At 41.3% G+C, this 12,929-nt stretch overlaps 1 protein-coding gene across 1 annotated transcript in view; it reads left to right on the forward strand.

The window, feature by feature from the left end:
- LOC126389250 (polycomb group RING finger protein 3) overlaps positions 1–12,929 on the forward strand; it is a 104,123-nt gene that overhangs the window by 49,224 nt on the left and 41,970 nt on the right. The window contains exon 3 of the mRNA XM_050042830.1: positions 5,637–5,754. Coding sequence (XP_049898787.1) covers positions 5,637–5,754 — 118 coding nt within the window. The remainder of the gene's footprint in view (positions 1–5,636; positions 5,755–12,929) is intronic.

The following is a 12,929-nucleotide window of genomic DNA, read 5'->3' on the forward strand; positions in this document are numbered from 1 at the left end:
CTGAGAGCATCGAGCCCAGGTGCTCCCAACATGGACAGTCACTCCGCCCATCAGGTAGCCTACCTGCTGCATTAAAGAAACAGAGCACAGTAGGCCCGTTTCCACTGCAGGAACTTCGGGGTAATTTTACGGGGCCGGGGCCGTTGGTGCGTGTGTCCACTGCAGGAACCACCCCCGAAGGACAGAGTTCCGGAACTTTTACAGGGGCTAAACAAGTCCCTGCCTCGGAGTAGGTACTCAGAACGTCCCCGAAAAACTCCTGGGTGGGGCTTGGGGTTTACTTGGTGCTGATTGCATATACTCAAGGCGGGATGTGACGTCAACAGAAAGCGACAAAATAGCCGGCATTTTTAAACTCAGCAGACGAGGAGTTGCATTTTTAAAAGCAGGCATAAGTAAAAAAAAAGTAAGAAATGGAAGACAAATCATACGACAAATGGACCGACAAAGAGGTCCAGGCGAAGCTGGCATTTTAAAATGGTTGCGCAACGATTACGTCACATCCAGAGCCCGGTAACTTTACAGGAACCTTCCTCCTACTCCGCTCTCTCAGTGGAGACACGGCGGTTGAGAGGGCCGAGCGAGAGGACGTTCCTGTAAAGTTCCTGCCCCCCAAATAGGCCCATTTCCACTGAAGAAGTTCCTGGTACTAATAAATAAACAGGTCAGGGGATGAACTGATTAGAATTTGGTGGTCAAAGGTCAAGGTCACTATGACTTTGTATTCATCTCATTCTCTCTCATTCTTGGACTCAAGAATTAGCAGATTCAAATTTGGTGGTCGAATGTCAAAGGTCAAGGTCACTGTGACCTCACAAAACCTGTTTCTGGCCATAACTTCATACATAAAGTTATATGTAGTTACGACAGAATTTCACACAGATGTGTAACAGGATGAAGTGATGACATTTCATATTCAAAAAGGTCAAAGGTCAGCTTCACTGTGACATCATAACAACCTGTAAAAACACTTTTCGGTCCATTACTCAACGTCATATCTCAGGAACAGAAGAGGAGACATTTGGTCAGATACTGAACTGGTGACACTAATCGTGGGTGTCCACCTTGAAATTACATAGATCTTCTGTGCTGTCGGGGGCGAGATGTGTGTAAAGCAAGCATCCTTTTTTTTTTTTTTTTTACAAACATGGATATAAACTGAGAGAAACTCGACTGGGGTGCGGAGCTGCCCAACCAAGAGGCTGTAATTTCATTTTTTCTTATAATTATTGATAAATTAATTATTAAAATATTAAACCATGCACTTCCTTAAAAAAAAAAAAAAAAAAAAAACAGCGACCAAATTGCCAATCAGAGCTTTAAACTACAAAAATAGTACAAACAGGGAAAAAAAACTCTTTACCTTTTTCCCTGAAGCCATGGCCACTTCCATTAACCCCCCCTTTTTTACACCCAGCAAGGGCAGAGGGTAATTAACACTCGAGTGTGCAGCAAACACACCAAGAAAAACGCAGAGTTCAATAACTATCAACTAAAAATTTAGCACGAGCCGACGACGACGAGCCCCCAGTTTGACACGATCTGGCTCAAAGGCCGCATCAAAAAGGAGGAAGCACACGGTTTAAAGGTTACAAAAAAAGATACTAAATTTATTTAAATAATCGCAAAGGATGAACTGAATGTGCAACAAAAGGATAATGTGAGGTGTGTCAGTCAGTTGTCAGTGGTGTAGTGAGTTGAAAAATGTGCTGCGAGAGTGTTGTATGATGCGAAACTAAAAGAAACAAAAAAGGTAAAGCCAACAGGACAAAAACACGCTGCTGTCCTCAGGGAGAGTGAACCACAAAATGGGGATGAGACAGGGCTCTANAGAGAGAGAGAGAGAGAGAGAGAGAGAGAGAGAGAGAGAGAGAGAGAGAGAGAGAGAGAGAGAGAGAGAGAGAGAGAGAGCACAGGCCCTGACAGACACCTAAAGGAGCTGTGACAATTAAGAACCAAAGACACCTTGTTCCAGTGAGAATAAAATCACACTGCTCTGAGTGTTCAAAGTAACCTTTTCAAAAAGGCTGAGCACACACACAGAGTTCTTCATGCAAACAGGCAAATACACTTCTATCACATTGTGATTTTTATTACACAACCACGAACCTGCGTATTTAATCTAACTCGTCTTGATTCTTTCAGCATGTGCAACAGATCTGAACGCAGTCTCTGTTAAGGTGATTTGTCTCGTCTGTTGTTCATGAGTTTCAGCCGTTCTCCGAGGGTGTTTTTCTGATACAAAAGTTTGTTTGTTTATTTAGGATCCCACCTTAGTTGTTACCACAGCAACAGCTATTCTTCCTGGGGTCCACACAAAAGACAAACATTCAACATCACGTTACAAACAATTCACAATAGTGTTTGTCTGTTGATGACTTTCATTTGTGTTGCAAAACAGTTGACCCTTGCTTTCGTTCAGAACGTCAGGGGAAAGTCTTGCGCAGTAGTTTTTGTTGGTAAATGTGAGATGTTTGTGTTGCACAGGTTTGCATCTTCACAACCAGGAACAAGGATGGGAGTGTAGAAACTCGAGAAACTGCGATAATTGGACAAAATTACAAGGTCGCACAGAATTCACATGGTTGAATTTGAGTTAATTATCAGAATCGCGACATCCTGGAGGAGCTGACTGACTTCTAGGGTTGCAGCGATACACCAGTTTCAAGGTATACTGTGATCTAAAAGCTGACGGATATCATCCTCTGACATTTGCTTATTTTTTTAGATTGAAAACAAAAAAAAGTGGATGTTGAATTTCCTCTTTATTTAAGTTATGTTCTAAGAGGAGACTTTTAACACAAACTTCCATTAACAATATGGTTTCAGGTATAATTTTATTTAGCACTGTGATAGCATGAAGTTGTTTCTGGAGGAGGTTATTGTGCTGGGAAAATCTCATACTGTTGCAACCCTGCTGACTTCATGTATCAACCTGACCGAGGCTCTCACCAGCATGTTTGCATCCCTAAGTTTAAATCCCCACTGCTGCTCTTCTTACATACACAAGCTTTGGGTTGGGCTGAAACTACAGTTCTTAAATTGCAGGTGCTAATAAAACTGCAGTTGGCTGGATCATCAGTCACATTACGTGTGCTTGTTTCTTGAACAAAACAAAAGAAGAACATAATAAAGATTTTCCTGTGTTTTTATTTAGGCTGAATTAAAATCAGATAAAGTTTAAAACCATGAGGGATTCTTTTGTATCGTTTCTGCCCACATGCTGCAATCTGCTCTCTTTCCCACTCTGTGTTGTCAGAGACACAACTTCCTTTATTTGGGCATCTGTGATGTTATGCAACTTACACATTAGCCCTTTAGCTATAAATGTAGGGCAACACACAGTCAGTGAGCAGGCAGTGGCTGCAGGGATTGAACCTTAAACCTTTTGGTGAACGGATCACCTTTGTATCTGCAGGACAGTCGGTAAGACGGACTGAACCTGTGACCCTTCAGATCTTCCCTGTAAAATGACGATTGAAAGGACAGAGTTTTATAGCAGTTGTGTTGTAGTTGCATGTAGTTGGTTAACCTCTTCCACCTCCTCCCTACCACAGCCCCATTTTTGTCTTTTTTAGTGGTGGCAGAGGAGCTTTAGGGGCAGATAGCAGATCAACAGTGTATGTCACATAGAAGTAGTATACATCAACTAAAAGCTGGGAACCTCAAGATTAATCCGCAACCTGGGGCCTGTTGTTCGAAACCTAGATAAGGGATTAAGCCAGGAGATGTTGGTTATCCTGGCTTAATTTAGCGTTGATTTGGTTGTTCGAAAGCAGAGGCACATATATTGCCATAGATATTTATTCTGTGCACTTAGCCTCGTCCCGACCAGGCTAACAACCAGGCTTAGTTTAGCCTGGAGCCTTATCTGTCCAGTCAGCTGTCACTGCGATCGGAAATCATTGTGTTTTACCGTCATTTCATGTTCTTATGTACGTCTTTGCCTCATTTTTGAACAAAATACATTAAGCCTACAATAATAAAAAAAACATTTAACATTTAAAACATTATTTTTGTCATAGCCCAAACATACTTTGGCATGCACATATCTTTACCAATAAAAGGATTAATTGTTGGAATAAACATACAAGTAAGTGTATTTGGCATTCACACAATTAGTGGTTATTAGGTATCATAACTGTGTGACCTTCCCAAATTATATTCCCAGTTAACTGGACCAATAACTCCAGTGTACTTTACATTAATGAATGAAAACATGAAGATGAAACCACAATATTCTTTGACCTCATTTTATTTAAATGAAAAATACTGTAATCAGTCAGTGTCTGCTTTGAGCTGTGGAGAGAAAGAGAGAAATAATATTGATTAATACATTGGGGGGCGTCGGTGGCTTAGTGGCAGAGCAGGCACGTAGCCACAAGGCTGCTGCCACAGCGGCCCGGTTTTGAATCCTGCCAGTGGCCCTCCGCTGCATGCCCCCCCATGCTTACCCGTCCTCTCCATTAAAGGCAAAAAAGGCAGCTGTTTTAACAAAAAACCTTATTGAGGCAACTATTTTAACTAAAAACGTGCTAAAAAAAAAAGTGACAAATAATGTGATCAGTCACTGTGTGATTGGAGCTGTGGAGAGAAAGAGAAAAAACATCGATTAATACATTGCATCACAGTCATGCTTACAATGTGCATTAAAATCACTTACTTCTTTCTCTAGTTTCTTAATTTCTAAGTCCAGTTTCCTTCAGGTTTTTCTTTTAATTTGTCAATTTGTCTTATACTGCAAGACAATCCAAAGTCAGACAGTCCACATAACACCAATGGTTGATTAATAAATGAATAAAATGATTGATTCCATGTACAGTATACTGGAATAATGTACCTTGTATGAAGAGGGTGGTGTTCCCCCTGGCTCCTATGGGGACTAACATCATCACACATTAATAAGATTGGGCTCATTGAATCCACCAGAGTCTCAGCTCTCCAGTCATACTCCAATTTATGTTATTCCAAGACTGTTTAGGGACCCCAGTGTGCAGAAGTATCCAAATAGACCATTTTTAGACTAGGTGAAAATAAGGCTTTCTACTCCGTATGATTCGCATAAATTGGGCTTGTCTGTAAAGAGGAGACTCGTCAGTATCCATAGAACCCATTTTCATTCAGATATCCTGAGGTGGGTCGTCAAGGGACCTCTGTGAAAGTGGGCATGCCAGTTTTTCCCTTTAAAAAATTTAGCTTAACATTGGAGTGTTATTCAGTTCACTTCCTGATGAGCCAGCACAACATGGATGGTACTAATGGATTCTGTAGTTTTCTAGTCTCATATGACACCAGTATCTTCGCTCACCCTGCTACAGCCTCTGAAAACCAGTACTGTCGGTGTCCTGGCGGAGTGGAAGAGGTTAAATGTTCTCAGACTGAATATGTTCCAGTTTTAATGAGTAAATTGTGTTTTCATGTTGTAGTTTTGCAATGAAATGTGAAGGAAAGTGTTTGTAACAGCACAAATCAATATTTTAAAATGTTTGTTCCCGGTGAAAGTGATGTCAAAAGTTCACTGAGTGTGCTCACAGTGATTGAAGATGACCTGAGATGAATACCACTCTTTAGCAGCTGCGGTGAAGTTTGACTTGTGCTTGAAGTTTTAATCCCTAATTCTCGTCTCTCCTCTGCAGAACCCCGACATGCTGACGAGGAAGATAAAGCTGTGTCACATCAATGCCCACATCACATGTCGTCTGTGTGATGGCTACCTGATTGACGCCACCACTGTCACCGAGTGCTTACACACCTGTAGGTCCCACCTCACACACTTCCTGTCTGTCTTTGTGATTTCACATATTCTTGCTTTGTTGCTCTTCTGTCACTTTTGCTCCTGTTTTTCCTTCGTCATCAGCTCTTTTTCTCTCATCACGTTCTCTTTTATGTCTCTTGTTTATCTGACACATCGGCTGTGTTTGTCTCCGAAGGGTTTTCTCAGCTCTGGAGGTGTTACCTTCAGGATTTATCCCCGGTGGGAAGAATCCTGGAGGCAGAGCGATGCCTCTGTGATCTGTGCGGCTCAGCTTGTAGCTGCATTTTGATTTACAGCACTGCCTTCCGACTCTATGTGTCTGTCACACCACCAGATATGAAGTCCCTGAGCTGGCTGCTGTTCGGTCGACAGTCTCACCCATAAAACAAACCACTCTCATAGTTTATACAAATTTTATTTTTAAAGTTTTAAACCCAGTGACTTGAACCCGAACACACACAGACTCACATGAAATAATGACACATCGTTAGTGGCGTATTTTCATTAAAGTAGGATAATAAAGTCTGTTTGTGTCTTCAGTTACAGTCTTTGTACTTTCTGCTCAGACCATTCGGTATCACCCCACTCACTCAAACCCAAAAAACGCTGCTTTATTGAAGCGAAAATTCTCTTAAAAATACACTTTAAAGGAAAGTTAAGTGATTGCCCATGATAACAATACATGATAAGTGCCCTCCTTTCGTTACATCCTTAAATAACTTCTCAGTTTGTGTCTTCGGACCTGATTAATTTAGTGGAATCTGTTGCACAGTCCTCCTCAACAGGATACAAAGTCTGATTATAAAAGTTTTTATCATGCAAAACCGTCAAGTTTAGTGCATCATTTTGTTTATTTTCAGCAAATACAGAAATCCAACCTTTCTCAAAGACAGAGATTTAAATCAAATACTGACTCTGCTTCAGTTCAAAAACTAAGACGGAAAGACCTCACAGACCCACATGGACCTGTTTTCTTTTGTTTGTGAAGCTTTTAGATAGCGTCATTTGGAGTGTGAACATCATCAACCATTAAAGGTGTTTTAATGAGTCCGGAAAGTTGACTCAGCGGCCAATTTGATTTTGCTTTTTGATAAGGAAGAAAGTAATTTAAGCCTGTTAAACTGTTGCGACTCGTTCAAAGTCGTCGTGTTTATCCGTCACAAAGTGGCTCAGTGAATGTGACAAGCAGTCTGTGCACACAAAAGATCAGCTGAAAACAAACTGGATTGTTTTAAACTGAGAGAAACTCAAATGAACAAAAGAGCGTGTAGATCAGCAGAGAGTGTTGAAGGTGCAAAACCAAAAGGCAACAATGCAGCTAGGGCAGCTTTAATAGCCTGGAAGGCCCAGGTGAGCTGAATCAAGCAAACGACCCTCACCTGTCGGCCAACTGCCTGACGAGTGGTGTTTCTCAAAGTCAAGGACCTTCCTTGGTAGGACGAGTTCTTCCTAATGTTCATTGAACACACATTGTAACAAGCTAACGAGTGCCTCCAGGTGTGCGTCATTAACTCTCAGCAGACTGAGGAGGTTTCAGGGAGCTGTGATCATTTTGGCATTCTCTAATGTTGTTGTACAATGTGAACAAATGTAAGCAGGATTTTCAAAGTCACGTGACCTTCAGGGATAAAATTTGTCTGGCTTATACTTAAGAAAAAAAACCTCACCCGTTGTGGTGATTTTTTAAGGTCAGTTGAGGTGATTCAGTGAAGTGTTAGGAATGTATGGAGCATTAACACTTTCATCTGCTCCACTGATTTGAACAATTAAATGTCCATCTAAACATGAATGTCCTGTTGTTTGGGATGAAGAGTTGGCAGTAGAAGAGGTAATCCTTTTCACTGAATATGCAAAAGGTGCTGTTCACAGGTGAGGCCAGGTGAAGCCCCCGACACACACACACACACAGACACATTCACACCCTAACAACAGCTGAAAAAAGATTTGATGACGCAACATCCTTGAAATTCAGCCGTTTAAGGATCCTTCCATGACTTTGGGAAGCACCCGAGGTTGGCCAAGTCATCCTGCCAGACAGTGGGAGGGGTGTCACAGTGTCCTATCATCGTAATTTAGTTTAGTTATGCAGCACTTTCCAAAGCAGACGTTACAAAGTGCTTCACAGACAAAGAAAAGAAAAAGGGGAAATAAATATGAAAGACACGACAGAGACAAAAGAACAAAATGTGAAGTTTTACACCAAAACCCCCCCGAAAACAACACATTCTAAAAAAAATACCCCTGATTTTTGCTTCATACTAGCAGAGGCTGATCTGAAGCAGCGACAAGCTTTTCAAAGGCATCACTGTGGTTGAAGTGTGATGTGATATAAGTATAGATGACTTTATTTAGATGTTTAGGGTTGATTCTCTCCTTGTTTGTTAGTTGAAACACACACAGCACTGGACGAGTGATTTCACAGAGCTCAAAATTTAGATAAGAGTCCAACATGACTCAGCTTTCCATCAGATTTACATTAAACCATCCAGTTTGGGTAATTGTGCATAAACAGTATCTAGGCTCAAAAGATGTAGAAAATGTGTGAAAAAATGCAGCTGTCGACCATCTGAGTTGCTTTTGCGAAACAAGGTTTAGGGCAGAACTTCCTCTTTAGATTTCTCACCCATCTCGCCAGACACTTCCTGTTCAACCTGCGAGACCTCATCTATTTTTACAGCCTCAGTATTTCTTGATTTTGGACACTGAGTGTGTTTAAATGCACAAAATAGTACGGTTTTTACCCGTATTCATAAAAAGACAATTTTACTACTAAGCTGTTGACATGCCCAATCAAAAGGAATATTCCACTAATGTTTCCCTTTACAATCAGCCGTACATACTCCGTACATGTCCTCTATCATGTCAAAGAATAGGTAGAGGAAAGTGGAACGGCTGGAGCTGCATGTCATTTTGCTTCTTGCATCAAAACAGGATTTTTTCAATATTTCCTAATGGTGGCAGATTTGTTTGACCATGTGAACACAGCCTTCCTCTTGTATTCCTTCAACCACCCCCCTGAGAAGGACAGGGGTTTGATGTTTGCTCATATCCAAAAACTTGCTTTAAGTTGTGTTTCTTCTTCTTACCAGGGCTCTCATACTTAAAATGTACGTACAAACAAAAGCCAAAAATGACATACACCAAAAATTATTTGACAGTTTCTACAATCTGACTTCCACCTCATCATCTGTGTCGCCAATTTCCCGTCTCCAAAATGTCCGTAAGCACAGGTCAAAGATTCTCCCATCAAGTCTTGTTTTTATAGATCATGACTTTTCTGTTGGAAGTGGCGAACGCTTCTTTCAGGCCTTGGTTTGTGGGTATGCAGAGTTTAAAAATGAGACCCCAGAAATGTGGGCTTTTTGGACATGAATCTGCAGCCTCACAAACTGTTAGCGAGTTAGTTTGTGTACAATGTATCCATGACAACACACAGAAGACTATAAATCGTCAAAAAGCAGTATGTCGCAAACTGTGGCTAAAACGGCGATTGAAAAGCATATTCCGAATAGGCTGTGTACATACCCAAGAATATTTTCAGAATGTCTAAGTGTGGAAAAATCCCAATCTGGAATACCCAAATGGAATATGCTGTTTACATGACCCGGATCAAATTCAGAATAACCTCCTGAGACCCTGCGTCCTCATATGTGGACATCACATCTGGGTTTGTTGTAGTGTTGTCACGATACCAAAATCTTTGTTTCGGTACAAATACCAATATGAATTTCGATACTTTTCGATACTCTTCGGTACTTTTCCTAAGGAAAAGTCCTTTTGGATACAAACCTTTAGAACAATAAATAGTAGAGGTGTAACGGTACCAAAAAAATCATGGTTCGGTAAGTACCTCAGTACAGACGTCATGGTTTGGTAACTCAAATGTTCCACCAAGTTTGTGTTGTCTTGTGTTGTCTCCCTTTGCGAGGCAGACTTTCTCGTCTTTTTTCACGTGCGCCAGCTGAGGATGTTGATACAGGTGTTGTCATACACACCACTTGCGCAATCTGTGCTCCAATAGGAACAAGAAAGGCGTTTGTGTGCATAAATGAGTAAAATAAATTGACTAAATTAATGAATTGAATCAATTTCAAAGTACCGGTATTTTCCAAATGCAGTATAGTACCGTTTGGAATACTCCAGTACCGCGGTACTATTTTAGTACCGGTATACCGTGCAACACTAGTTTGTTGCACCTTAAACTTCATTCTCCATTCTTCATTAACTTAGACCTGATGTCCTTGTTTGTGGACACTTTTTTGCTTGGTAGGAAGAGCACAATACACTGACCCGTGTAAAAACAAGATGGCAGCCATCTCTAGCAAGTCAGTCTGCAGTTGATCCCAGCATAAAAGTGAACATGGCACAAAACTTGATCGAATTTTAAGGCTGAAACTTGTTTATTTATGATTGATAATGTTTGTAGTTTGACATGGCTGAGGACACTGAGACTTTATTATGATCTTGTTTGAGGACGTTGGGACCAATCTAGACTCACAAGCGAGTCTATAGACGCTTTGCTTAACTAAAGACTGATGTCTTTCTCCCTGATTTTGTGTTTAAATGAGCGGATACAATTTCAGAGTTTAAAAAAAACTCCCTACATTGCAGAACCAATAGTAAATCCGCAGGGCGGTCCTTCGGTGACTTGCTGAACTCTTGTGCTCGTAAACATAGTCCGACTGCGTTAAAAGTTTTAAACAAAGTCGCTGTAAGTCCTTCATTTCCACAATCTTGTGGACTGAGCACACGTTTGATAAAACGTCGTTAAATCTCTCAGCATCCATTTTCAAGCTCTCTGTGTGTTTGTTTCCTTGCGGACGAGAAAAGGGGGAGCGCACATTTCCGGGAGAGCGTGTCCTTTTAAAAAGTTCAAGAGGTGTTGCTTTGTTGCTGGCCGTTTTCGCCGGTGTGTTAAACACACTTTAAAAAGGAGTGTCCCTTTCGCCGGTGTGTTAAACACACTTTAAAAAGGAGTGTCCCCAGACTATCAGAAGGCGGAGATCTCAGTGTTTAGTTTTTTATACTTATCAGGTCTGACTGATCCCAAACAGCTTGGAGAAATCAAAATGCATACCAAACAGAAGCTGAGGTCTCAGGAGGATATTAATGTGCATGTAAATGTGTCCATGGTTAAAGCTTCACACTGCCTCTATAGATGATTGTACTGTACGCTGGCTTGTGTTTTACTGCCTGTTACAGTGCAGAGGAAGTAGCCTGACCTTGAATCAGCTGTTCTGTAGGACCTGGGGGTCACTGCGTTAACAGGGTCTCAGCCTGATTACTTCATCTGCAATCTTACAGTGCCCTTCAACGCTCACACGAGATCTGGGCCAAGTTGATGTTTTGTTGTGAAATGATAATCACACAGAATAATGGAAGGGGTCTGTGGATTTGGAGCTGGAAGGCATTCTCACCCCCACTGTGTTTGGAGCTGATGAATCGAACTCGACACATTTATTCCTGGTGCAGTGCATCGGGGCTGGTGAGAATAATCTAATCAAACCGGAGAGTGGACCCATCAGTCGCTCTGTGGTTTGTCTGATTGAAGTGAAAGCTTTTTGTTCATTTAAAGTGAGAAATCCCTGCAGATCAATCCACTTGATTCTGAGTGTCTTAAGCTTTGCTGCTGCTTTGAGGATACACAAAACCAAACAAGTAACTTAGTCTCCCTGCTAATGTTTGCAGCATCAAGCAGCCATAATAAGCTTTAATCAAGATGCTGAACTGAACACCCAAATGTTACCAAGAGCATGCAGCGTTATCAGTTTGTATCAGACATATAAGATGATCCCAGACAGTGTAGCACCACATCTGTCCACTAGAGGGAGCTCCTCTACCATAGTTTGGAGCTGCTCCGCTCACTGTAAACATCAGAGTGTCGACGAGACGCTTTGATTCTCCCTCTCACTTTGGGCAAAGGGGGCTCCGCCATCAGAGAGTTGAGACAAAGAGATTCACATCACGTCAGCGTTGCAGCTGTTCAGACAGGCTGAGCTCCACTGCAATAAAACTCAGGCTGCAATAATAAGTGTCAGGTGGAGATGGATTTGATAGAGACGAGCGTGCAGGGCAGGGTCTCAAAAGGTGTCCCATATTACGCACGTTTCCACAGGTGGAAGGTTGAGTAATTTATGTTTAAATATGATTTTTAATGTTAGATTATTCATGAGGAATCAGTGATCTGGATAGTCATGTTCTTTCCTGCAGGATTGCTGTTTGTTGATGCTCATCTTCAGATTGCTTTGATTATTTTACTCTGTCGTTGATATTTAATCAGTTAGTTGATTGACAGAAAATTACATTAATAAGAAAAATCCCAAACATTCCCCAGTTGCAGCCTCTCAGATGTGAAGGTCTGCTGCTTTCATCTGTTTTTATCTCATTTTAAATTAAATACCCTGAAGTGTGGACAAAGCAATTAACCTGAACATGTCACCTCAGGCTACTGGAAACTGATGATGAGCATTTTATAGACTAAATAATTTATTAAGAAGAAAAATAATTGATGTAAGTGTTGCCCCACCTTTGGGCGGCCCTTTGGAGCGAACACAACTCCACCACTGACCCAAAATAACCACGTTGAAACAATCACATCAATGGGATTTATTTATAGAAATCATACTAATAAGACAATAAAATCCCAGGCTGAGAGGCAGCACCACCAGCAATCCCCACTCTCTCCTCTCCAGGAGCTCTTAAGCACCTCCTCCTCACACCAGGTGCAGTGCACCTCCTTAAGTAATGCAGCACACCTGGGCAGATGTACAGTGGAGGGAAAACTGACAGCAGCTCAGAACACACACAGCTGTAGCAACATTTCAGCCAATATGTAAACTCATAGCTGGTTGTAGCTGTGTGGTGAAGCTTCTGTGAGCAGTAAATAATCAAATGTTAAAGTATTGAATGCAGTTTGAAATAACATGATTTAAGGCTGTGGTCACCATCTGGTGGGTCACAGGTTCATTCTGAATGGACCACAAGTGACTCACAAATGTGTCAAGTTTGTAAAAAACACTTTATTTTGAAGTACAGTGAATTTCCAGCACAGCGTTCGTATATTTAAGTGCAGTTTCCTGCTGTAGAGTGAGGGAAATGGGACAACTAGCCTGACAACATGTCCAAACACAAGTATGATGCTGAATATATTAAAGTCTGCGAACCTTAAACTAAT

This window comes from Epinephelus moara, chromosome 4, assembly GCF_006386435.1.
Source record: "Epinephelus moara isolate mb chromosome 4, YSFRI_EMoa_1.0, whole genome shotgun sequence".
Lineage (NCBI taxonomy): Eukaryota > Metazoa > Chordata > Actinopteri > Perciformes > Serranidae > Epinephelus > Epinephelus moara.